Source organism: Dryobates pubescens, chromosome 1 (assembly GCF_014839835.1).
Source record: "Dryobates pubescens isolate bDryPub1 chromosome 1, bDryPub1.pri, whole genome shotgun sequence".
Taxonomy (NCBI): domain Eukaryota; kingdom Metazoa; phylum Chordata; class Aves; order Piciformes; family Picidae; genus Dryobates; species Dryobates pubescens.
Window position 1 is genome coordinate 58,365,370 of NC_071612.1, and position 26,641 is coordinate 58,392,010.

Genomic DNA, 26,641 nt, shown 5'->3' on the forward strand with positions numbered 1-26,641 from the left:
ACATCCTGGGTTTTTATCTCGTCTAAGGGCCTGGTTTAGGACAAGGATCAATCTGATAAATGCAAATCAGTATTTCCCTGAGGTTACAGAGGCAAAGACAACTAGAATCAGAATTGTGTGGTTCTGATCTTTTCCTGCTTTGACTTTCAGGAAGACTCACCTCAGAAGGTGACTTTCAGCTCATGTAAGAGGTGAGGCTCTGTAAAAGCAAAGTGGCCATTTCAGTGTCATTTGACAACTTCCATCAGTGCTGGAGAGGAAGAATCTGAAGGGAGACCTTCTCACTCTTTAGAACTCCCTGAAAGGAGGTTGCAGTGAAGTGGGGGTTGGTCTCTTCTCCCTAGTCTCAGGTGATAGAAGGAGAGGAAATGGCCTGAAATTGTGCCAGGGGAGGGTTAGGTTGGACATGAGGAACAATTTCCATACTGCAAGAGTGGTCAGGCATTAGAACAGGCTGCCCAGGGAGGTGGTGGAGTCACCATGCCTGGAGGTGTTCAGGAAATGTGTGGCCATGGCAATATTAGGTTGATGGCTGGACTTGATGATCCTCCACCACTTCTCAGCAAAGCACTGCCTTGTCTCAGAGCACTCTTGCCATCAGGCATCAGACCTGCTGTGACAGCATCACTGCATCCCCAAAAGGTGGGGACTGGAAGGGACCTCTGGGCATCATCTAGAGCTGGTGTTTGTGCCCTGCTCTCCCTCTGCACGTGAACAATGACATTTCTGCTGGCACTTTGTGGCCTGGAGCATAGGCTGGGGGTGATTCTCATGTATGAGAATGATTCGTACCCTTGTTATTTGGAAACAATATTCTCTCTCCAGAGCAAGAGACCAATTTGTCCACTTATGAGGGAAGCCATTGGCTTCCTGGAGTCTGCAGCTGCCACGGCTCCCTGTAACACCATCTCTGCTGGCTTTGGGGAGACACTGCTTGGCATTGGGCTGTGCTTTATGTGATATATGTTCACTTCTCCACTGATCCAGTCCCAGCCACAATTCTCCTTATTTCCCAACTGGCAGCTTAATTGCTGGCAGGGGGCACATTTAGGGGAGGGGAAGAGACAATGAGGAGGAGCCTGACTGTGATCAGAGGAGGCAGAAAGAAAACCAACCCACCTGAGACTGACAGGAAAACCTCCCAGAACTGCAGAAAAATTACATCATCACCACAGATTTAGATATCTCTAAATGTATTTGTGTCTACATGCATCAAAAGCCTACCTGAGAAAGTCTTCAAGGCAGTGGAGTTCAAACTGGGAGCTAACAATTAGGGAATGAATGCAAGGGGACCCTGATTCTAACTGTCCAAGTCTTCTGCAAGGATTTAACTCTATCATTTGGGTATTTCTACTTAGGTCTCTGTTATCAAGGCTGAGCATCCTCAGCTAACCACTTCTCTTCTGGGGAGACCTAATAGCAGCCTGCCAGTACCTGAAGGGGGCTACAGGAAGGATGGAGAGAGACTGTTTGCAAAGGCCTGCAGGGCCAGGACCAGGGGCAATGCCTTCAAAACAGAGCAGAGCAGACTTAGATTGGATGTTAGGAACAAGTTCTGCACCATGAGGATGGTGGAACACTGGAACAGGTTGCCCAGGGAGGTGGTTGAGGCCCCATCCCTGGAGATATTCAAGTTAAGGCTTGATGAGGCCCTGGGCAGCCTGATATAGTTGGAAATGTCCCTGCTGAGTGCAGAGGGGTTGGACTGGATGAGCTTCTCGGGTCCCTTCCAACCCAGACCATTCTGTGATTCCCTCACTTCTCCATGCCTCAGTGTCTTCTCCTTGCCATTGTACTCAGCACTGGTGAGGCCACACCTTGAGTACTGGGTTTACTTTTGGGCCCCTCACTCCAAGAAGGACATTGAGGTGCTGGAGCAGGTCCAGAGAAGGACAGCAAAGCTGGGGAAGGGTCTGGAGAACAGGGCTGGTGAGGAGCAGCTGAGGGAACTGAGGGTGCTCAGTGTTGAGAAAAGGAGGCTGAGGGGAGACCTCACTGCTCTCTACAGCTCCCTGAAAGGAGGGTGGAGCCAGGTGGGGGTTTGTCTCTTCTCCCTAGTGATAGGAGGAGAGGAAATGGCCTGAAATTGTGTCAGGGAAGGCTTAGTGTGGATATTAGGAAAAATTTCTTTGCTGCAAGAGTGGTCAGGGATGGGAAGAGGCTGCCCAGGGAGGTGGTGGAGTCCCCATCCCTGGAGGTGTTCAAGAAACCTGTGGCCATGGCACATGGGGACGTGGTTTAGTGGGGATGATGGTGCTGTCTCTATGGCTGGACTCAATGATCTTAGAAGGCTTTTCCAGTGCTAATGATTCTGTGATATTCCCAACAAAAGAAGGGTAGTCCCATGCATTCTCTTTCCACCTCTGGGAACACTGGATATGTTGCAGCTTTTGCAGATCTTGGCTGCTCATCTTTCACTTGGTTGTGCTACACAGATCACTTACACTGACACCCCAGGGGACTTTTCACTTGTCACTTCACTCTGCCACCTTTTCCAGCCTTGCTACTTCTGCCTCCCCACAGGGCACTTCCCTGTCACCTTTCACTTGCTTCTGGCTCCTTGTCTCTTCTCCCCAGGGCTTTTGGAAGATTCTCAGCAACCTTTCTTCCAGGCACCACACTTCAAGTGCTCCCCAAGAATCCAGTGCTGCTGCTGCTTCCTTTTGAGTTTTCCTTTCACTCCAGCTAACCATCTTGGTAACCACTCTTGCAAGGGAAAGATTGTTGTTATTCTTCAGGAACCAAGTGAAGAAGCTCCCAACTAACAAGTGACAGGACAAGAGGAAATGGCCTCAGGTTGCACCAATGGAGGTTTAGGTTGGACATGAGGAACAATTCCTTCCCCCAAGCCCTGGAACAGGCTGCCCAGGGCAGTGGTGGAGTCCTCATCCCTGGAGGGATTTAAAACCCACGTAGCTGTGGAGGTGAGGGCGATGGTTTAGTGGAGACCTGCCAGTGCTGGGTTAATGGTTGGACTCCAGGATCCTAAAGGACTTTTTCAACAAAAACAATGTTGTGATTCCATGATTCTGTTCTGGTTTAGCTGCATTAAGAGGTGCTCCCAGCACAGGGCAATGTTATTCTAACCCCCTTGTGTCTTGCTGACAGAAATATCCCACTTCACTATGACTATTTGCTCAAGAAAACAGGGTAAATTTAATCCTTGCTCCCAGTTTCCAGTTATTTCATCTTTTCTGGTTGTTTTTTAAGCTAGAGCAATAAAAGAGCAAAATCTCTTATTCTGGACGTTTTCAAGATGTCTCCATGGAGCTATAGCTTGCTTAGGGCTTCCCAGCACAGACTGTTCATAGAATCACAGAATGATCTGGGTTGGAAGGGACCTCCAAAGGTCATCCAGACCAAGCCCTCTGCAGCAAGCAGGAGCTTCCTCAACTAGATCAGGTTGCTCAGAGCCCTGTTGAGCTTCACCTGTTCATATAGGACAGGAGAGGACAGGACAGGACAGAATAGAATAGAATAGAACAGAACAGAATAGAATAGAACAGAATAGAATTAACCAAGCTGGAAAAGACCTTTGAGATCATCCAGTCCAACCTCTCACCCAGCACCATCTAATCAACTAAACCATGGCACCAAGTGCCTCAGCCAGACTCTTCCTAAACACCTCCAGGGATGGTGACTCCACCACCTCCCTGGGCAGCACATCCCAATGGCCAATCTCTCTTGCTGGGAAGAATTTCTTCCTAACATCCAGCCTGGATCTGCTGAGAACTGATCCCAAACCCAAGCTATGGAAAATCACTCACTGGCTCTGTATCAGCCATGAGTGATGATTTAACAGCCAGCTGTGACTAAAGGAGAGAGCATGCTTGTGGCAGTTCAGGCTGGGTGCCTCCTGTTGCTGTCACATCAGTTACACCTCTGGTGTCCTGAGGGTCCAGCCCAGGAGGTGGGCACAGGAAACAGCCTATTTCATACCCATAATATCCTGCACCCTATAGATCATCTGCAAAGTCTTTCTCTTCCTCTTTCTTCCCTCTCTGCTCCCATGGGAGATGCTCCCTATCAGGTAACGCTGGGGGAGTTATCTCAGGGCCTCTTAGCCTGGCTAGGCCTAATGCCAGGAGGAGAAGGGGAAGGCAGCCTCAGACCTGGCCAGCTGAGATCAGCCTAGCAGTGTGGGGGGAAGAAAGAGCCCTGGGGGATTTGGGTAGACCCTCAGGTGGGGAGAAGGGAAGTGTTGGGAGGCTTTTGGGTGTGCTGTAGGGGACTCTGTATGCTTTGGGCTTCTTTTGTCTCTGTGCTTTGCAGCTTCTGGACAACACTTAGTGCTTATCCATTTAAACTTTCCATCACTTCACAATCCATCTGTGTGATGAGTGTCATTCTTTGGTCCCTGTCAGGGGCAAGAGAGGATCTGCCTGGCCTCAAACCAGGACAAAGCTGCAAAGAATGAGGCTCAGCATCAAATCCATTATCCAAGGTCCTGCTTGCAAAGAGCAGCTCCTCTCTTTCACACAGGGAACAGCACTGTGACTTGAAAAGAACTTTTGGAATCTCCACCATTCAGATTGCCTTTTTTTTTTAATTGGTGACATTTTCATTCTTTCTTTCTTTATTTCTTTTAAAACCAATTTCTTTGGGGGGGGGGGGGGGGGGGGGGGTGGGGAAGAGAGACTCAGGTGAAGAATAGCAGAGACAAAACATGCAGGAGAATACTGCCCTGTGATAAAAAACCCTTGAAGTTCAAGCAGAAGCTTTTCTCTTTCTTTTGTGGAGCATGACCTCTGTAAACAGCTAGAGCACTAAACAGCTGGAGCACTCAGGTATTTTGGGCTTGACTTATTCTGACCCAGCAGTCAAAGTTCAGAAGACTGCCACAAAACTACTTGTAGCTCATTATAGACTCATAGAATCAATAAAGTTGGAAAAGACCTCAAAGATCATCAAGTCCAACCTGTCCCCCAACACCTCCTGACAACTAAACCATGGCTCCAAGTGCCACATCCAATCCCCTCTTGAACACCTCCAGGGATGGTGACTCCACCATCTCCCTGGGCAGCACATCCCAAGGGCCAATCTTTCTTGCTGGGAAGAACTTTCTCCTCACCTCCAGCCTAAACTTCCCCTGGTGCAGCTTGAGACTGTGTCCTCTTGTTCTGGTGCTGGGTGCCTGGGAGAAGAGACCAACCCCCTCCTGGCTACAACCTCCCTTCAGGGAGTTGTAGACAGCAAGAAGGTCTCCCCTGAGCCTCCTCTTCTACCAGGCTAAGCAACCCCAGCTCCCCCAGCCTCTCAAATGGTTTGGATTGGAAGGGAGCTCCAAAAGTCATCCAGTCCAACCCCTCTGCAGTGAGCAGTGACATCCTCAACTAGATCAAACTGCTCAGAGACTTGTTGAGCCTGACCTTGAATATCTCCAGGCATGGGGCATCAACCACCTCCCTGGGCAACCTGTTGCAGTACTCCACTACCCTCATGGTAGAGAACCTGTTCCTCACATCCAATCTAAATCTACCCTTCCATAATTTCAAACCATTGTCCCTGGTCCTATCACTGCAGGCCTTTAGAAACAGTCCCTCTTCAGGCTTCTAGCCCCCTTCAGGTACTGGAAGGTTGCTTTAAGGTCTCCCTCTTCTCCAGGCTGAACATCCCCAGCTCCCCCAGCCTGTCCTCCTGGCAGATGTTCCCCAACCCCCTGATCATTTTTGTGGCCCTGCTCTGGACCTGCTCCATCAGCTCCATGTGTTGAGAACTCCAGAGCTGGACACAGTACTCCAGGAAGCCCACACTCTGGGCACCTAGGATGAATTAACTGCTGGGCCATAGCACCTTTGTTTTGGGTGGGGCTTTTAAACTCCTCATTAAAAGCAGGACATTTTTGTCTGCTACTGGGTGGTTAAGGAACAGCACTTTTATCCCACCCAGAGACTGATGAGGAAGTGCAGGCCTTATGCCTACTGAAGGTCAAGACTTCACAGAGAGCTTTTGCTTTGCTGGGAAGTTATTTACAGAATCACAGAATCATAGAGATGCTTCAGTTAGGAAAGATTTCTAAGGTAAGTCCAATCATTTTCCTACCACCACCATCACCATTACACCACATCCTGAAACATGGATTGTCTCACTTGAGCACAGCCCTGTGCAGCTGAAGGAAGCCACAATGCCTAAGAAAGAAATATTTTCACAGAGTTCCTTCCCTTTTGCCCTCTCCCTGATTGCAGTAAGGTTAACATTTTGACACCTTTCTTGCTGGCCACAGTCTCAAGCTGCACCAGGGGAAGTTTAGGCTGGAGGTGAGGAGAAAGTTCTTCCCAGCAAGAAAGATTGGCCCTTGGGATGTGCTGCCCAGGGAGGTGGTGGAGTCACCATCCCTGGAGGGGTTCAAGAAGGGATTGGATGTGGCATTTGGTGCCATGGTTTAGTGGTTATGAGGTCTTGGTGGACAGGTTGGACTTGATGATCTTTGAGGTCTTTTCCAACCTGATTGATTCTATGATTCTGTCTGAGCTGTTGCACAATGGCATTGATGAGGGCCATGAGGATGAGCAGAGGGCTGGAGCTGCTCACCTATGGAGACAGACTGAGAGAGTTGGGGCTGTTCAGTCTGGAGAAGAGAAGGCTCCCAGGAGACTTTATTGTGGCCTCCCAGTATGTGAAGGGGGGTACAAGAAAGCTGGGAAGGGACTTTTGAGGGTGTCAGGGAGGGATAGGACTGGGGGGGGGATGGAGCAAAACTAGAAATGGGTAGATTCAGATTGGATGTTAGGAAGAAGTTGTTGCCCGTGAGGGTGGTGAGAGACTGGCACAGGTTGCCCAGGGAGGTGATGGAAGCCTCCTGCCTGGAGGTTTTTGCAGCCAGGCTGGATGTGGCTGTGAGCAACCTGCTGTAGTGTGAGGTGTCCCTGCCCATGGCAGGGGGATAGAAGCTGGCTGATCCTTGAGGTCCCTTCCAAGCCTGACAACTCCATGACTCTACCAGGCTGCAGAAGCCTCCTTCTTCACCACCATCTTTTTGCTTCTGGGGTCTGGGTGTTGCTGTGGTGCTCTTTTTTTCCCCCCCTTCTTTTTGAAGGGAGGGAGTTTTCACAGCTGGATCAGTTCCCTCCTCTGGTCCATGGCCCTGCCTGACACAGAAGCACCACAGGAGCAAGAGGCAGTGGTTTCAGGAGGCAGAGCCCAGCTCCCTGTGCGTCACACGATGACATCGCTTGCCAAGGAGCAATTATCAGCCAGCCGCAAGGCTAGAAATAGAATTCATCTCTCTTGACTTTCAATCCTTGCTATAACAATTAATTTTTATCCACTTTAAATAACCCTTTTCCTCCTGCTCCTCCTCCTCAGTAAAAATGAGATGGTCTCTTTCCATCTTTACCAAAAGGGAAAGCTGGGGAAAGAGAGCTAAAGGAAGCCATTAAAAGCGTTCGGAACTCTGCCTCCCAGCTCCCCAAACCCTGTGCTGGCTGCTCACTGAAACCTCTTCCCCTAGCTTTCAGCAGCAGACCTCCCCGTGCCTAACAACCTGGAGCAGTTGTGATGCACCCAGTTGTTGTTAGAAACCCAGGAGTTTCAGTGCATTATAATGGGAAACCAGTAGAAAACTCAGCCAAAAGGAATAGTTCCATCCATAGCAGATGACCCAGGCAGTTGCACTGCTCCTCGCTGCACCCAAGCACTTCATGTTTTCTGCCTGATGGGCTTTCAACACGAGCCTCCTCTTCCCTCTCCCTCCCAAAAGCTAAAGACAACAACTTGGTGATTTTATCCATAGCCCCAGTATGCACAACATATGACAATGTGGTAAAGAACTTGAGCTTGCAGACCAAGGCCCTCCTGGAGAGGGACTATTTATAAGCAGGTGACAGGACACAGGGCAGGGGATTTAAACTAGAGCAGAGCAGATTGAGGTTGGACATTAGGAAGAAATTCTTTACTATGAGGGTGGTGAGACACTGGAATGGATTGCCCAGAGAAGTCATGGACACCTGGAATGGAATGGAATGGAATGGAATGGAATGGAATGGAATGGAATGGAATAGAATAGAATTGAATAGAATAGAATTGAATTGAATTGAATTAACCAGGTTGGAAGAGACCTTTGAGATCATCAAGTCCAACCTCTCACCCAACACCAGCTAATCAACCATGGCACCATGTGCCTTATCCAAGCTCTTCCCAAACACCTCCAGGGATGGTGACTCCACCACCTCCCTGGGCAGCACAACCCAAAGGCCAATCACTCTGTGAAGAATCTCTTGCTACAATTCCTGGAAGTGTTTAAGATCAGGCTGGTTGAGACCTTGAGCAAGCTGGGCTAATGGGAGGTGTCCCTGCCCATGGCAGGGGGTTTGGAACTAGATGATCTTTAAAGGTTCCTTCCAACTCAAGCTATTCTATGATCCTATGATCTCTGTTATCAAAGATCACACAGCAAATGGCATCAGATGGGCCTGGCAACAGAATCAATGTGTGCAGAGGCTGATAATGCCATATAAAAAGAGCCATTTCCTTCTGAGATCAGCTCAGTAGCACCTTGTAGAGAAATCAAAAGCACTGTACCTTGCCACAGACTACAGGGAGGGGCTGGCGGACAACCTAAGCAATGACTTGGTGTCTAGCCTGCAGATAATGTGCCCATTAGCCTGCCTGCTTTCATCCATTTGAAGTGTAAGAAAGCAAAACACCATCTTACACATCTACAAACACACAGCAGTTCTACAAGGCCCAGGAGTCCTGCAGAAGCTGCAGCAGCCACAAAGAGCACCCAGCTGTGCTTCCAAAGACAAGGAAATTACTCACACACACATGGGAGTTACACAGGGGCTCTACAGAGTTGCTTCACGGTCATGTTGAACTACTCCAGATGGAACAGAATGCCAGCAGGGTGAGGGTTGGAGGAGACCTCTGGGGATCATCCACTCCTAGCCCCCTTGCTAAAGCAGGGCACCCACAGCAGCTTGCCCAGGATCATAATGTCCAGGTGGGTTTGAAATCTCTCCAGAGAAGGAGACTCCACAGCCTCTCTGGGCAGCCTGCTCCAGGGCTCCAGCACCCTCACAACAAAGAATTTTCTCCTTCTGTTCAGATGGTTCCAGTTTGTGCCCATTGCCCCTTGTCCTGTCCCTGGGCACCACTGAAAAGAGACATTACTTATCAGTGCCCCTAGAGAACCAGCCTTCTTCCTTTGGCTCCTCACAGCAGACAGCCCTATGGTCCAGGCAGTCACATCACACAGTCAGGGAATGGTTTGGGTTGGAAGGGACCTCAAAGATCCATCTAGTTCCAAGCCTCACCTCCCACCAGCCCAGGCTGCTCAAGGCCTCATCCAACCTGGCCTTGAACACCTCCAGGGAGGGGGCATCCACAACCTCCCTGGGCAGCCTGTCCCAGTGTCTCCCCACACTCACTGGAAAGAATTTCTTCCTAACACACTTGACACAACTTGGGAGGTAAGGTGAACTGACCTGGTACAGGTGGTTTGTCTTTCAGACACAACTAGCATTTGACTTTTTGGTATTAGATGTCACCAAAACCAGTCACAGAATCATTCTGCCACCTGCTTGTCCTACAGAAAGCTCAAGCCTCTGTTTCCTTTTGATAGTCTTTCCTTTTGCTTGCTGAGGACAGTGCCAGCATCTGCTTGAGAGAGCCCAGTGCAGAGCCACAGAAATGATGAAGGCAGTGGAACATCTTCCTCATGAGGAGAGCCTGAGGGAGCTGAGGGCTCTGTAGCTTGGAGAGGAACAGACTAAGGGGTGACCTCATTGCTGTTGCTAAAGATGTGCAGGGTGAGTGCCCAGAGGCTGGAGCCAGGCTCTGCTGGGTGATACCCAATGCCAGCACAAGGGGCAGTGGTGGAAGCTGAGGCAGAGGAAGCTCCATGGAAACAGGAGGAAGAATTATTTCCTTGTGAGGGTGACAGAGCCCTGGCACAGGCTGCCCAGGGGGGTTGTGGAGTCTCCCTCTGGAGATATTAAAGACTCACCCGGATGTGGTCCTGTGTGATCTACTCTAGGTGATCCTGCTCTGGCAGGGGGGAGGGAGAGGGAGAGGGAGAGGGAGAGGGAGAGGGAGAGGGAGAGGGAGAGGGAGAGGGAGAGGGAGAGGGAGAGGGAGAGGGAGAGGGAGAGGGAGAGGGAGAGGGAGAGGGAGAGGGAGAGGGAGAGGGAGAGGGAGAGGGAGAGGGAGAGGGAGAGGGAGAGGGAGAGGGAGAGGGAGAGGGAGAGGGAGAGGGAGAGGGAGAGGGAGAGGGAGAGAATTAACCAGGTTGGAAAAGATCTTTGAGATCATCAAGTCTGATGATCTGGACTGGATGATCTCTAGAGGTCCTTCCAGGCTCTAACATTCTGTGATCACTTCAAAGTATTCCTCTGCACAAGAGGAGCCCCACGAGGGCCAAGAACACAGGCAGCGACAAGAGAGTTGTTGTGCATCTTCTGTGCCAACACTGTCTGCCATCTCCACAGGCAAAAGGAGATGTTTTGGAGCAAGAGATCAAATTTATTTCCCCAGTTCCTCCAGACTTCACTCCTGAAGATTGATTTGAAGTGAGGCAATGGAAAGATGGCATTCCCAAAGCGCTGCGGACACCCTCGGACCGAGGCACGGCTCCTGGAGTTTATGAGGTGTTTACTGTGCTTCCTGGCACAGATCCCACCTCACTGAAAACCTGAGGGAAGCAGCTCAGGCAGGGTAACATTGCTCTGGGGATCTTAAGGTGTATGACTTGGTAGCCTTATTAGAAGCATCAGACTAGAAGCTGTGAAAAGGAGGTGCTGTGGGGAAGGCTTGGTTTGTGTTTTCAGCGCAGCTGTCAGGCCAAGACACAGGGAGCTAAGGAAAAACCTGCAAGGTAGGCAGTACAAAACACTGGGATCTCCATGGCAAACTGACAAAAGGCATGCTGGCAAGAAACTCTGCTACTAGAAGCAACAAAAAAAGGGCAGAGTGTTGGCAGTCACACCTCCAATTCTCCAGCAAAAGACCTGTACCAAGCTGCTTCCCACTGGGAATGCTGGCTGCTCTTGCTGCTTACAGAATCAATAAGGTTGGAAAAGACCTCAGAGATCATCAAGTCCAACCTCTCACCCAGCACCATCTGATCAACTAAACCATGGCTCCAAGTGCCACATCCAAGCCTTTCTTGGCACCTCCAGGCACGGTGACTCCACCACCTCCCTGGACAGCACATCCCAAGGGCCAATCTCTCTTGCTGGGAAGAACTTTCTCCTCACCTCGAGCCTAAACTTCCCCTGGCACAGCTTGAGACTGTGTCCTCTTGTTCTGGTGCTGCTTGCCTGGGAGAAGAGACCAACCCCCACCTGGCTACAACCTCCCTGCAGGGAGTTGGAGAGAGCAAGAAGGTCTCCCCTAAGCTTCCTCTTCTCCAGGCTAAGCAAGCCCAGCTCCCTCAGCCTCTCCTCACAGGGCTGTGCTCCAGACCCCTCCCCAGCCTCATTGCCCTTCTCTGGACACCTTCAAGTGTCTCAATGTCCTTCTTAAATTGAGGGGCCCAGAACTGGACCCAGGACTCCAGGTGTGGCCTAACCAGTGCTGAGTCCAGGGCAGAATGACTTCCCTGCTCCTGCTGGCCACACTGTTCCTAATGCCGGCCAGGATACTATTGGCCTTTGTGGCCACCTGGGCACACTGCTGGCTCATCTTCATCTGCTGTCGACCAGTACCCCCAGGTCCCTTTCTGCCTGGCTGCTCTCCAACTACTCTGTCCCCAGCCTTGAACACAATCATCATGTCTGTTCTTCACAGAATCCCAGCGTGCTGGGGGTTGGAAGGGACCCCTGAGGAGATCATCCACTCCTAGCCCCCTGCTAAAGCAGGGGCACCCACAGCAGCTTGCCCAGATTCCCCATGTCCAGGGGGTTGGGAATCTCTCCAGAGAAGGAGACTTGGTAGCATATCTTCAATGCTACACTTCTGAAACTGAGGTGAGACTTCAGCCACATGAACTGCACTGCTCTTCCAAATGGAAGGAAAAGTACATCCATCTTTGCCCTGGGTGCAAAGAAGGCCTCTTTGGGTGACTGAAGAAATGGAAAACTTCTCTGGCAGCTGAGGACTGCAGAAGATTGGCTCACTGAGTCTGGCAGAGCCCTGGAAAAGGCTGAGAATTGCTTTTCAGTGCATGCTGCTGGGGGGAGCGTGTGGGCCAGGAATGAAAAAATTAGTCTTGGCAGAAGGAGAAGTGTGCACAAGTTGGAACTGGATGAAGACAGAAATAAAAAGCTTTCTGGCTCTGTGAGCAGCAAAGGTGTGGAAAGTGGCTGGATTATGAGAGGAAAACATACAACATGCTTGTGTGAAGTAGCAGGGATTAGTGGTGACAGCCCTGAACCTCCCATGTCAGCCTTACCTTCCCATAATCACTGCTGCTTTCAAAGCTCATTAATCACCCAGCACTACTTTTTGCTTCAATTTCCTTCTGACAAGTGTCACACACATGTGGACACCACATTAGGGGGCTCTTAGAACTCCCAGGCCTTCATGAGTTCAGCATGTGTGTGGGCCTCAAGAAAGCCAACAGGATGCTGGGCTGCATCAATAAGGGCATCACCAGCACAGACAGAGAAATTACTGTCCCACTCTGCTCAGTGCTGGTCAGCCCACACCTGCAGCTCTGCCTGCAGGTTTGGTCCTCACTGTACAAAAAAAAAGTTGTGGACAGGCTGGAAAATGCCCAGAGAAGGGCCAGGAGAATGATCAGAGGAGTGGCATGTGAGGAGAGGCTGAGAGCGCTGGGGTTGATCAGGCTGCAGAAGAGAAAGCTTAGGGGACACCTTATCACCATGCACCAGGACATAAAGGATGGCTAGCAGGAGGATGAAGACTCCCTGTGCACAAGGAGTCCCACAGAGAAGACAAGAGGTGATGGGGACAAGTTACTGCTGGGGAGATTCCCATGGGACTCCAGAAGAAATTCCCCATGAGAACAGCTGGACATTGGAATCACCTCCAAGCTGTCCAGCAGTGGACAGCTTTAAGGCTCAGCTTGTCAGGGTGCTGGGCCAGCTCATTTCAACTCTGCTATTACTGAGAAAGCTTGAACCAGATGCTCCTTGGGGTCTCTTCCAACCTGGCATCCTGCCCCCTTTCCTGCACCACCCAGACACCCACCCTCTCCTAAGTGCTGTTACCACGGCACTGTGCTTTGGCTCGGCGAAGGGACTCCATGAGGTCTATCTGGGCACCAGGAAAGACCCAGCATCAACTTTGACAGAGGACAGAGATGGAGCTGTTGCTGAAAAACATTCCATCTGCTTTGAACAGCAAATGCAGCCATCGATGACTTTCAGGCTGCTGCACTCTTTCCAAAAGGAGTAAGTGGAAATAAATATCAGGGTGACAAATGGGAGAGGATGAGCAACATGTTTTCCATTTCCCTCTTGATGAGTGTGCCTTGTGCTCCACCACCCCAGCCTGTGTCCTGCTGAACACAGAATACAGAATTACCCAGGCTGGAAAAGACCTCACAGATCAAGTCCAACCTCTCACCCAGCACCATCTAATCAACTAAACCATGGCACCAAGTGCCTCAGCCAGGCTCTTCTTAAACACCTCCAGGGATGGTGACTCCACCACCTCCCTGGGCAGCACATCCCAAGGGCCAATCTCTCTTGCTGGGAAGAACTTCTTCCTAACATCCAGCCTGAACCTCCCCTGGCACAGCTTGAGACTGTGTCCTCTCCTTCTGTCCCAGGGAGAAGAGACCAAGCCCCAGCCAGCTACAACTTCCCTGCAGGGAGTTGGAGAGAGCAAGAAGGTCTCCCCTGAGCCTCCTCTTCTCCAGGCTAAGCAACCTCAGCCCTTCCCAGTTGTTAGTTACACTGATCAAAACTAGCCAGGCTTCAGACTGGTCTGCAAAATAAAAATGATGAAGTTTTCTTCTTTAACCAGTCCTTTTGTCCTGAAACTGCTTCTAAGAATCTTGGTGTTTCACAGACATTCAGCAAGCTGCTAAGGGAAGTTCCTTGCCTGTGCTGTGCCTGTGCTACTCATTTCTGCATGTTTGGTTATGGGAATGTGCTTAAGAGCTTTGCTGAACCAAGTGAAAGAGCTGGATCGTGACAAACACTTGAGAGCCACAGCAGTGTGCCCAGCTGGCATGGAAGGCCAATGGCATCTTGGCCTGTGTCAGGAATGGTGTGGCCAGCAGGACCAGGGATGCGATTCTGCCCTGTACTTGGCACTGGAGAGGCTTCAGATTGCGCTCTGTGTGCAGCTTTGGGCCCTCACTGCAAGAAAGATCTTGAGGTGCTGGAGCAGGTCCAGAGGAAAGAAACCAGCCTGGGGAAGGGACTGGGAGGAAAGTCTGATGAGGAGAGGCTGAGGGAGCTGGGGGTGTTGAGCCTGGAGGAGGCTCAGGGGGGACCTTATCACACTCCACAACTACCTGAAGGGAGCTTGCAGTCAGGTGGGGGTCAGGCTCTGCTCCCAGGCAACTTGTGACAGGACAAGAGGGCATAGCCTGAAGCTGTGCCAAGGGAGGTTTATGTTTGATGTTAGGAAACAACTCCTCATGGAAAGGGGAATTAGAGACTGGGATGTGCTGCCCAGGGAGGTGGCGGAGTCACTGTCCCTGGAGGTGTTTAAGGCAAGATTGGATGTGGCACTCAGTGCCATGGTCTGGTGGAGGTGGTGGTGTTAGGTCATAGGCTGGGCTGGATGATCTCAGAGGGCTGTTCCAGCCTCAGTAATTCTGTGATTCTGTGAATGAGGAATTTCTTCCTTGGTTTGGAATCAGATCAAGTTTACAACCCTCTCCTATTCACATGGCAAATCAAAGAATCAGTAAGGTTGGAAAAGGCCTCCATGACCCTCAGGTCCAACCACTACATAAAGAGTTAAATAGATGCCTAGTCAGCTGAAGGACAGAAGTACAGGAGGAACACTGCTAATTCACAGCTGCTATAAATACATGTATTTTAAAAAGGAGTATCTGTGATACCAGGGCAAAGGTAAGCTTGGTCTGGTGTCATCTCATCCCATGAGCCCCACAAAGGATCACCTCAAAGCACCTTCCTTCACCCTCAAGTACTCTTCAAAGGACAGAAGTCAAAGTTATTCACAAATTCCAGAACTCAGCTTTTCTGAGTTTGTTTCCAAATGGTGATGTTCCTGCAGCCTATGGAAATAACCTCATTCCCAATTAACTCTAGACCACAGGCTGACAGGATGTTAGGGCCTGGACCTCTGGAAATCTTCCGGTCCAACCCCCTGCCAGAGCAGGACCATAGAATCCAGCACAGGTCACACAGGAACACATCCAGACAGGGCTGCAAAGGCTCCACAGAAGGAGACTCCACAACCTCTCTGGGCAGCCTGCTCCAGGGCTCTGGGACCCTCACAGTCAAGAAGTTCTTCCTCATGTTGAGGTGGAACTTCCTGTGCTGGAGTTTCAATCCACTGCCCCTTGTCCTATCCCAGGGCACAGTGAGCAGAGGCTGTCCCTGTCCCTTCCTTCCTGATCCCAGCCCTCAACTATTGATAGACATTGATCAGATCCCTCTCAGCCTTCTCCTCTCCAGACTGAACAGCCCCAGGGCTCTCAGCCTCTCCTCCCCAGGCAGTGCTCCAGGCCCCTTAATCATCCTGGTAGCCCTCTGCTGGACTCTCTCCAGCAGATCTCTGTCCCTCCTGAACTGGGAAGCCCAGAGCTGGATGCAATATTCCAGGTGAGGTCTCAGCAGGGCAGAGTAGAGGGGGAGGAGAACCTCCCTGGCTCTGCTGCACACACTCCTCAATGCACCCCAGGATCCCCTTGGCCTTCTTGGCCACCAGGGCACATTGCTGTCCCATGCAGAACTTGCTGCCCACCAGCACTCCCAGGTCCTTCTCCACAGGGCTGCTCTCCAGCAGATCCCCTCCCAGCCTGTGCTGCTGCAGTTTATTCTTCCTGCCCAGGTGCAGGACTCTGCACTTCTCCTTCTGGAACCTCCTTGGGTTCCTCTCTGCCCAAAGCCTGAAAGTTCCATTTCTTACAGAAGCTATCAAGCCTGTCAGCAGGAAACAGACTTTGAGCATCGCTGCAAGGTGCAGAGAGGAAAGCGAAATGGCCTCACTGAAAAAACATTATTGAAGATGGGCTGGTGATGAGCTTGCACAATCTGCTGCCTCTCCTTACCTTGAGCAAATGAGTAGCATTAATCTTCCCCTTCATGCTCATCAAAAAGCTTTTTCCCTGGTGTATGACTCAGCAAAACCAGGCAGCTGCCAAGGGTTCCGCTCGGAGAGGCCCGTTCCGTCGTACACACGGGGAAAGGCAACGAGCTTCAGCTTGCTTGTGGTGTGAGCAGAAAGATGCCTTGACAAGGCAGGACACAGCACACAGGCTGGGGGTTAACACCCAGTGCCACCACCACCACTGACAATGCTTACAGCTTTCAGTGTTGGCCTCTTTATCACAGAATGTTAGGGGCAGAAAGGGACCTCGAAAGCTCATCCAGTCCAAGCCCCCTGCCAGAGCAGGGTCAGCTAGAGCAGGTCACACAGGAACACATCCAGGTGGGGGTTGAGAATCTCCAGAGAGGGAGAGCCAAGCAGAGCCTGGGCTGCAGCAAGAGAAGTGTGGCCAGCAGGGCCAGGGAGGGGATTCTGCCCCTCTGCTCCACTCTGCTGAGACCACAGCTGGAGCTCTGTGTTCAGTTGTGAAGCTTCTGCTCCAACGAGGATCTGGAGGTGCTGGAAGGTGTCCAGAGAAGGGCCACGAGGATGAGCAGAGGGCTGGAGCTGCTCTGCTGTGAGGACAGACTGAGGGAGTTGGGGCTGTTCAGTCTGGAGAGGAGAAGGCTCTGAGGAGACCTTCTGGTGGCCTTCCAGTATCTGAAGGGGGCTACAAGAAAGCTGGATTGGATGTTAGGAAGAAGTTGTTGCCCATGAGGGTGGTGAGAGACTGGCACAGGTTGCCCAGGGAGGTGGTGGAAGCCTCCTGCCTGGAGGTTTTTGCAGCCAGGCTGGCTGTGGCTGTGAGCAACCTGCTGTGGTGTGAGGTGTCCCTGCCCGTGGCAGGGGGGTTGGAACTGCCTGGTCCTTGAGGTCCCTTCCAACCCTGACAGTTCTGTGATAATGAGACAGATTCATTGCAGCTTGGCAGCAAGGAAAACCTGCTCTTTCAGCACTAAGACAAGACATTTTGATTTGTCACTGGAGGAAATTGTTAGAGAAAAGAAAAATTGTCCTGCAGGTATCACCCAGGGTCTACTGTGCAGCTGAAGATTTCAGTTCCCCAAGTCCCAGCAGGCCATCAAGTCATTTGTTTCAAGGAGCAGGTGGTGGCAGGGTGCTCTAAGACCATGTGCAGAGGATGTCATAGCTGTAATTGTCTCTACAAAATGCCACCAGATGTGCAGTGAGTGACTAATGCAACTGCCCAGAGAGAAATGAAAACAGGAATCTCATCAGCAATTTGTCCTGATATCTGGAAACACATCCTGGACCTAGGAAGGGCAGGTCCAACCTGATCTCCTTCTATGATCAGGTGACCCGTCTGGTGGACGTGGGGAGGCTGTGGATGTGGTCTGCCTGGACTTCAGCAAGGCCTTTGACACCGTCCCCCACAGCAAACTGCTGGCCAAGCTGTCAGCCCCTGGCTTGGACAGCAGCACTCTGAGCTGGGTTAGGAACTGGCTGGAGGCTGAGCCCAGAGAGTGGTGGTGAATGGTGCCACAGCCAGCTGGCAGCCAGGCACCAGTGGCATCCCCCAGGGATCAGTGCTGGGCCCCATCCTCTTTAACATCTTCATTGATGATCTGGATGAGGGGGTTGAGTCAGTCATCAGCAAGTTTGCAGATGGCACCAAGTTGGGAACAGATGTTGGTCAGTTAGAGGGTAGAAAGGCTCTGCAGAGGGACCTCGACCGACTGGACAGATGGGCAGAGTCCAACAGGATGGCATTCAACAAGTCCAAGTGCCAGGGGCTGCACTTTGGCCATGGCAACCCCATGCAGAGCTACAGGCTGGGGTCAGAGTGGCTGGAGAGCTGCCAAACAGAGAGTGACCTGGGGGTGCTGATTGACAGCTGCCTGAACATGAGCCAGCAGTGTGCCCAGGTGGCCAAGAGGGCCAATGGTATCCTGGCCTGCATTGGGAATTGTGTGGCCAGCAGAAGCAGGGAAGTCATTGTGCCCTGGACTCTGCATTGGTTAGGCCACACCTTGAGTCCTGTGTCCAGTTCTGGGCCCCTCAGTTTAGGAAGGACATTGAGACTCTTGAAGGTGTTCAGAGAAGGGCAACAAGGCTGGGGAGAGGCCTTGAGCACAGCCCTATGAGGAGAGGCTGAGGGAGCTGGGGTTGTTTAGCCTGGAGAAGAGGAGGCTCAGGGGAGGCCTCATTGCTCTCTACAACTACCTGAAGGGAGGTTGTAGCCAGGTGGGGGTTGGTCTCTTCTCCCAGGCACCCAGCACCAGAACAAGAGGACACAGTCCCCATTGGCAAGCCCTGGAAAAGGCTGCCCAGGGCAGTGGTGGAGTCCCCAGCCCTGGAGAGCTTTCAAAGCTGTGTAGATGGGGTGCTGAGGGACGTGAGGCCAATCCCAGGCACCAACAGCCCTGCTACACTGTGAGGCTCTTCACTAAGAGTCAAGTTAGAATCCCTGAGGTGTTTGCACATCTTCATAAGAGCTCAAAATGCTTTATGTATTCTAATACTTGGGGCAATCCCAGGCACCAATATAGGTTGGGCAGGGACTGGTTGAGAGCAGCCCTGGAGAAAGGGCCTTGGGGGAGCTGGTGGAGGAGAAGCTCAACAGGAGCCAGCAGTGAGCACTTGCAGCCCAGAGAGCCAAGCAGAGCCTGGGCTGCAGCAAGAGAAGTGTGGCCAGCAGGGCCAGGGAGGGGATTCTCCCCCCTCTACACTCTTTGTTTTGCTGGTGTTGTTTGTTTGTTTTGTTGCTTTGTTTCTTTCTAAGCAAATTTACCAAATACAAATGGTTTTAAGCTTGATCACAAACCTCATCCCTTCTTTTGAACTGAGGCAGCTCCCAGGCTGGCAGCTTAGAGAGGTTTGCTGGGCCAATGGCACCACCTTCAGCTCACTATGCTGCTGTGCCCGGGCTGAAAGACTCGGCTGCTGCTCCCACACAAACATCTCTTCTGTCAGCACAATTATCTTCCTGCTTTTATTTCCACTCATTCCCTTTGTCACTAGCAACACACGCACTGTTCATGCAGAGCCACAGAATTGTCAGAGTTGGAAAGGACCTTAAGGCTCAGCCAGTTCCAACTCTCCTGCCACAGGCAGGGACACCTCACACCCTCACAGCCACATCCAGCCTGGCCTTCAAAGCCTCCAGGGATGAAGCTTCCACCACCTCCCTGGGCAACCTGTGCCAGTCTCTCACCACCCTCATGGGCAACAACTTCTTCCTAACATCCAGTCTGAATCTACCCATTTCTAGTTTTGCTCCATCCCCCCCAGTCCTATCACTCCCTGACACCCTCAAAAGTGGATACCATGAGGATGGAGACTGCCCTCTTACAAGGAGTCCCATGGAAAAGACAAGGGGTGATGGGGACAAGTTACTGCTGGGGAGATTCCCATGGGACTCCAGAAGAAATCCCCCCTGAGAACAGTCAGACACTGGAATCATCTCCCTAGGGAAGCAGCAGAGTCCCCTGCACTGGACAGCTTTAAGGCTCAGCTTGCCAGGGTGCTGGCCCAGCTCATCTCAGCTGCCCTGTTACCTAGAGAAGTTGGAGCAGATGCTCCTTGGGGTCCCTTTCAGCCTGGCATTCAGTGAGTGTGGTTCTGTGATCTTAGAGCTCCTTCCCAACCCAAGCAGTTCTATGATTACATTTATGATTACAACTGGAACCAGGCTTGCACCCAAACTCACTCCCCCTCAAACTTTACTCACAGGTGTCAGTTTTGATCCTTGAGCTAATGGGGAAAGGCTTTCAAAGCCTTATCTCAACAATGCCAACCATTTCTGAGGGTAAGTGTCAAACATCCAGCCCTGGGAGCAGGCATGAGATGACAGCCTTTCAACTTCACTAGCTGTGAAGGCCACAACAGCATTGAACTAAATGAACTCCCATCTCCCCCTGAAATAAGAAGCCACATTTTTGGGGTCTTTTGTCTATTTCTTTTTCATATAAAGACACCCAGATGCATATGGATAGAAACACCCAGACAGGGGCATGCAGAAACACACCTGGAGCAGTTAAATTTGAACACCACAGGCTCTGGTGAAACATATTCAACATTTAAACCTCTGACTATTTAAACTGCAGACACCCTTTGGATCCTCATGCATGTGTTTTCCTCTCCTCTTTGCAGAATAAATCCCATTAGGCAGATACAGAATGGACTAAATGCCTAGAATTAATAATTCCTACCTCTGCCAAGCAGTGTGTTTGCTTGTGGCTGCTGTTGCAACTATTTGCCATCGCAAAACACACTTCCAGCCTCCAAAACACCTTTGTCATCTCTCATTGCAACACAACACACAGTAAAGATTGCATCTGGCAAAGCAGCATGTGGCCAGGGAGGGCAGTTGGACTCAGTGACAACAACTGAGGATTTAACAGAGAATTCAAGCTCTGCCCAAACATTACATCTTCACATATAAAATGCTTCATGACACTCTGCATTTTCTTCCCTTTTACTGACATTTGATAATAGAATCACAGAATTGTCAGGGCTGGAAGGGACCTCAAGGACCAGGCAGTTCCAGCCCCCCTGCCATGGCCAGGGACACCTCACACTACAGCAGGTTGCTCACAGCCACATCCAGCCTGGCTGCAAAAACCTCCAGGCAGGAGGCTTCCACCACCTCCCTGGGCAACCTGTGCCAGTCTCTCACCACCCTCATGGGCAACAACTTCTTCCTAACATCCAATCTCAATCTCCCCACTTCTATGTTTTCTCCAACCCCCTCAGTCCTATCACTCCCTGACAGCCTCCAAAGTCCCTCCCCAGCTTTCTTGGAGCCCCCTTCAGATACTGCAAGGCCACAAGAAGGTCTCCTTGGAGTCTTCTCCAGACTGCACAACCCCAACTCTCTCAGTCTGTCCTCAGAGCAGAGCTCATCCTCGTGGCCCTTCTCTGGACACCTTCCAGCACCTCCAGATCCTTCCTGGAACAGAGGCTCCAGCTCTGGACACAGAACTCCAGGTGGGGTGTCAGCAGAGTGGAGCAGAGGGGGAGAATCCCCTCCCTGGCCCTGCTGGCCACATTTCTCTTGCTGTAGCTCATTCACTTCACCTCCTCAGAGATTTGAGATCTCCCCAAACCCCACTTTCCTTCCAGCTCTAGCTCCCCAGTTTTTTCCAGAGCCTTGTTCTGAGCTTGCATTGCCTCTCCCAGATGCCAGCACTTGGTTTTGTTCTCTTTTTCACCCCTTCCCTTCTGTATTAAATCATAGTGGAGGAACAGTGACCTGAATCACAAGGCTGAAAACAATCAAATGTAGGGCTAGCCCCTTGATTTGGTTTGGTTCCACACAAAAATGCTGCAGTTCTTTTGGACAATCTGTTTAGAGAGAGAAAGAGAGGGAGTAAAGAAATGAAAGCATTTCTCTGTGCTCAGCATGTGTAAGATTGACCTAATAGACTCTACTCTGAGCAGCCCTTGGGAAATCACTGGGATGTGGGGGTTGGCCTCTTCTCCCTAGTATCAGGTGATAGGAGGAGAGGAAATGGCCTGAAATTGGGGAGGTTGGAGATTAGAAATGATGTCTTTGCTGCAAGAGTGGTCAGGGATTGGAAGAAGCTGCCCAGGGAGGTGGTGGAGTCCCCATGCCTGGAGGTGTTTGGGAAATGTGTGGCCATGGCACCTGGGCTCATGGTTTAGTGGCCATGGTGGTGGGCTGATGTTGGACTGGCTGATCTTAGAAGGCTTTTCCAACTGAAACAAGTCTATGATTCCATGTGGGGGAAAGTTTTGGCAGAATCCCATCTGGACCATGTTAAAAGAGTATTTTATGCCCTTTGGTACCAGAAAACTGCTATGAACCTCTCAGCTGACACCTGGAACAACACTCAGCATCTCTGAGTTTACTGGACCTACCCCTGTGAGGACCAACAGCAGCTGTAGTGGTTCCCAAAGGCTTGTAGAAAGACAAAGGTGCAAATGTCACAGAACCACAGAATGTTAGGGGCTGGAAGGGACTTCTAGAGATCATCTGTTCAACCCCCTGCCAGAGCAGGATCACCTAGAACAGATCACACAGGAACACATCCAGGAGGGTCTTGAATATCTCCACAGAAGGAGACTCCACAACCCCCCTGGGCAGCCTGTGCCAGGGCTCTGTCACCCTCACAGGGAAAAATTGTTTCCTCATGTTCCCAGGGAATTTCCTAAGCCTCAGCTTCCCCCACTGCTCCTTGTGCTGGCATTGGGCATCACCCAGCAGAGCCTGGCTCCAGCTTCTGGGCACTCACCCTTTACCTTTCTCACCAACCTTCTCAGCAGCAGAGCTTTTCTTCTCTCCCCACCCCACAACCTCTCTGGGGGGTATTGCTCTAGCCAAGAGAATTTTCATTGCAGCCCAGAACTGTTAAAACCCTACAGAAACCAGCAGCTGATAAGAGAGTTCCCATTGCTGGCAAAACACCTGCAGCTTCATTGCAGGAAGGGTTTGAAAGCTTGCTCACCTTAGTAGAGATGATTTAGCAGTCATGGAAATCACAGAAGGTACAGAATTATTGCTTTACTTTTAAACTATAAAGATCAATTTCCAGACTCTGCAGTCTGCAGTTGAAGGCTGGGCAAAATGATGATGATTTCCAACACAGGCTCTGCTCCTGCGGCCTCTGTAGCTATGGGAATGAAGGAACTTCCCTGCCACATGGTTCCAGGGTCTGGCACTTAAATATGGCCTTGATAGATTTTCCAAATGACTCCTTGGACACTCAAGGTGTGCCTGGGAATACTGAAGGAGGCACCCACTGAAGAGGGAAGCAGACAGAAAAGCTCTGCAAGATCATAGCAAGTGCTGGGAGAAAGAGGAAAAGAAATAGAAACCAGAAAGAAAAGTAATGATCTCCATCTCTCAGTGTCAAAGGACCAGAAGCCCCTTTCCAAGGTGGAAGCATAACTGTGTAGGTTAAAAGCTTACACTGTTAAAGAGCAGCTGGATTAAAAGTAGGAGAGAACCTCTCCTTGCAGCACTGTCCTACAGCACTCTGCCCTCCACCCAGCCGGTGCAGCAATGGGAACACAGAGGGAGGAAGCCACAGCAAGAGCTTAAATCGTGGGCAGCACCACAGCCTGACAGCTCAGGTTTAGCATAGAATCACAGAACTGTCAGGGCTGGAAGGGACCTCAAGGATCAGCCAGTCCCAACCCCGCTGCCACGGGCAGGGACACCTCACACCGCAGCAGGTTGCTCACAGCCACATCCAGCCTGGCTGCAAAAACCACCTCCCTGGACAACCTGTGCTAGTCCCTTACCACCCTCATGGGCAACAACTTCTTCCTAACATCCAATCTCAATCTACCCACTTCTAGTTTTGCTCCATTCCCCCCAGTCCTATCACTCCCTGACACCCTCAAAAGTCCCTCCCCAGCTTTCTTGGAGCCCCCTGCAGATACTGGAAGGCCACAAGGAGGTCTCCTGGGAGCCTTCTCCTCTCCAGACTGCACAACCCCAACTCCCTCAGTCTGTCCTCACAGCAGAGCAGCTCCAGCCCTCTGCTCATCCTCGTGGCCCTTCTCTGGACACCTTCCAGCACCTCCAGATCCTTCCTGGAGCAGAGGCTCCAGAACTGGAGACAGTGCTCCAGCTGGGGTCTCACCAGAGCAGAGCAGAGAGGGAGAATCCCCTCCCTGGCCCTGCTGGCATCTTTTGTTGCTCAGAAATGATCTTGCTTTAGAACACTTCACAACGGACAGGAGGAACCTGCAGGAAATGATTGCTCCTTTCCTATGCAGGGACCAGGAGATGATAGGATGCATGTGTCCCCTTGCCTGCTTCTGCTCTTTGTTCTCCACACCCCTTGTGCTGTCTTATTACACAGCTAATCAGATGCTAAAACTGCTTTTAATTTAGCCTGTGAAGACAGATTGGACCACTGAGTGGGAGCAGGGTTTAGCTTATGTATTAAAATGACAAAGTGGCCTCACCAGCTGCCCAGGCAGCTTGGCAGTCCCCTCTGGTCCTGGGAGCAGAGTTAAACACATGCATGGCTTTTGTTGCTACAGCCAAGCTGAAAACAAATAAATAACAACACAACAAGCCAAGCCCCACCCCCCAAACCCCCCCAACAATCCAACAACCAACCCCAGGAGGCATCATCTGCAGAGCAGCCAGCTGATCCCAGCCAGGGCGACAGCACTGTGAGGAGAGGCTGAGGGAGCTGGGGTTGCTTAGCCTGGAGAAGAGGAGGCTCAGGGGAGACCTCATTCCTCTCTACAACTCCCTGAAGGGAGATTGTAGCCAGGTGGGGGTTGGTCTCTTCTCCCAGGCAAGCAGCACCAGAACAAGAGGACACAGTCTCAAGCTGTGCCAGGGGAGGTTCAGGCTGGAGGTTAGGAAGAAATTCTTCCCAGCAAGAGAGATTGGCCCTTGGGATGTGCTGCCCAGGGAGGTGGTAGAGTCACCATGCCTGGAGGTGTTTAGGAAGAGCCTTGGTGCCATGGTTTAGTTGTCAGGAGGTGTTGGGTGAGAGGTTGGACTTGATGATCTCTGAGGTCTTTTCCAACCTGGTTAATTCTATTCTATTCTATTCTACTCTATTCATAATTATTAACAAAGCACAGAGTGGGCACTGGAAAAGCAGCTGAGAAATGTACAATGAGTGGAGCTGCTTAGCTTGAAAGAAAATAAACTGAAGGGAAGGCAGAGAGAGGGACAGGGGGAAATGCCAGCATGGCAGGGGTGGGAAGGGACCTCCAGAGATCATCAAGTCCAAGCCCCCCCCCGCCAAAGCAGATCACCCAGGGCAGGCTACACAGGACAAGTACAAGAAAGACACAAAAAACCCCATCAAGAACCCCAAGCTCACCTGCTCTGAGTTCCCTGCAGGTCAGCAGGAGCTGAGGTGCTCCTAGGAAGGCTCTTCCTCACATCCCATTCCTCCATCAAGTCTCAATGCACCCAGGCTGAGGTTATTTATTTAGTTATTGAAGAACCTCTTCCTCCAAAGCCAATTTGGGGGAACTAGTTTAAAAGCTTGTGGGCTGGAGGCTGTGTGACCACAGCAGGGCTCAGAAGCTGGGTTGGAAAGGTCTTTGGAGCTGCCTGTCAGCTTTACACATCACTTTGCAAATTAAGCACTTCAACTAGAATTAAGGCAGCTTATCAGCCACCTGTGCTCAGGGCTTTAGCAAGGTGCTTGGCCGGGGCCCTGGTTCCATTAGAACAGATCCCAGGGACAAACAACAGCCACAGGGAGCTGGTGGCTGCAGAGGACACCACCCAGCAGCATTTGGGAATGCAGAGCTGAACCCACAGAGCACACTGCCCCTGGGGGCATTGTGTGCACAGGGCCAGGGGCAAGGGAGCAGCACAGTGCTCATCCCCATGGCATGGCCAGCTCAGGGGTAATGCTGAGCAGAGAGAAAGAACTCCTGCAAGGTACAACAAAACCCCTGTTCTGCTGGCCTGCCTTCTACAGTCATTTTTTACCCCAGTATTGGATTTATTACCCTGGCATGGTGGGGTTGGAAGGGAACTCTGGAGCTCATCCAGTCCAAGCCCCCTGCTAAAGCAGGGCACCCACAGCAGCTTGCCCAGGAGCACAATGGCCAGGGGGAGCTTGGAATCTCTGAGAGCAGGAGACCCCACAGCCTCTCTGGGCAGCCTGCTCCAGGGCTCCAGCACCCTCACACCAAAGAAGTTTCTCCTCCTGTTCAGATGGAACCTCCTGGCTTCCAGTTTGTGCCTGTTGCCTCTTGTCTTGTCACTGGCACTGCTGAGAACATCCCAGCCCCATCCTTTTGCCCCCCACCCTTTAGCTCTCGCTGAGCATTGATCAGATCCCCTCTGGGGCTGCTCTTCTCCAGGCTCTCAGCCCCAGGGCTCTCAGCCTTTGCCCCTCAGAGAGCTGCTCCAGGCACCTCAGCATCCTTGAAGCTTCCCCTGGACTCTGTCCAGTAGTTTCCTGTCTCTCTTGACCTGGGGAGCCCAGAACTGGACCCAGGACTGCAGATATAGTCTCACCACGGAGGAGTAGAGGTAGAGGAGAGCCTCCCTTGAGTTGCTGGCCACACTCTCCCTGACATCCCCCAGGACACCATTGCCCTTCTTGGCCATGAGGGCACATTGCTGGCTCATGGGGAACTTGTTGTCCACCAGCAGTCCCAGATCCTTCTCCATGGAGCTGCTTTGCAGCAGGTCAGCCCTCACCTGTACTGCTGCAGGGGGTTGTTCCTCCCCAGGTGCAGGAGTAGTTATGTCTTTCAACAGATTCTTTTTATGACCAAAGGTTTTGACTAAAACTATCTTTTCACTCTGAGCCCAGGTGATGGGGTGTTGAGAGAGCTCTAGAGCAGGGTGGAATCACAGAACCACAGAATGTTAGGGCCTGGAAGGGACCTCTAGAGATCACCCAGTCCAACCTCACCCTGCCAGAGCAGGATCAGGTCACACAGGAACACATCCAGGTGGGTCTTGAATATCTCCACAGAAGGAGACTCCACAACCCCCCTGGGCAGCCTGTGCCAGGCCTCTGTCACCCTCATAGGGAAAAAATTGTTTCCTCCTGTTTCCATGGAGCTTCCTCTG

At 51.4% G+C, this 26,641-nt stretch overlaps 1 protein-coding gene across 6 annotated transcripts in view; it reads right to left on the reverse strand.

Moving 5' to 3' along the window:
• IQSEC1 (IQ motif and Sec7 domain ArfGEF 1) overlaps positions 1 to 26,641 on the reverse strand; it is a 539,967-nt gene that overhangs the window by 170,561 nt on the left and 342,765 nt on the right. The window contains exon 1 of one of the 6 annotated variants that reach the window (XM_054166413.1): positions 24,921 to 25,016. The exons of the other annotated variants lie outside the window; for them this stretch is intronic. Within the exon in view, the coding sequence (XP_054022388.1) occupies positions 24,921 to 24,997 (77 nt within the window). The 5' untranslated portion in view covers positions 24,998 to 25,016. Of the gene's footprint in view, positions 1 to 24,920; positions 25,017 to 26,641 lie in introns of those variants that run through there. 6 annotated transcript variants of the gene reach the window in all.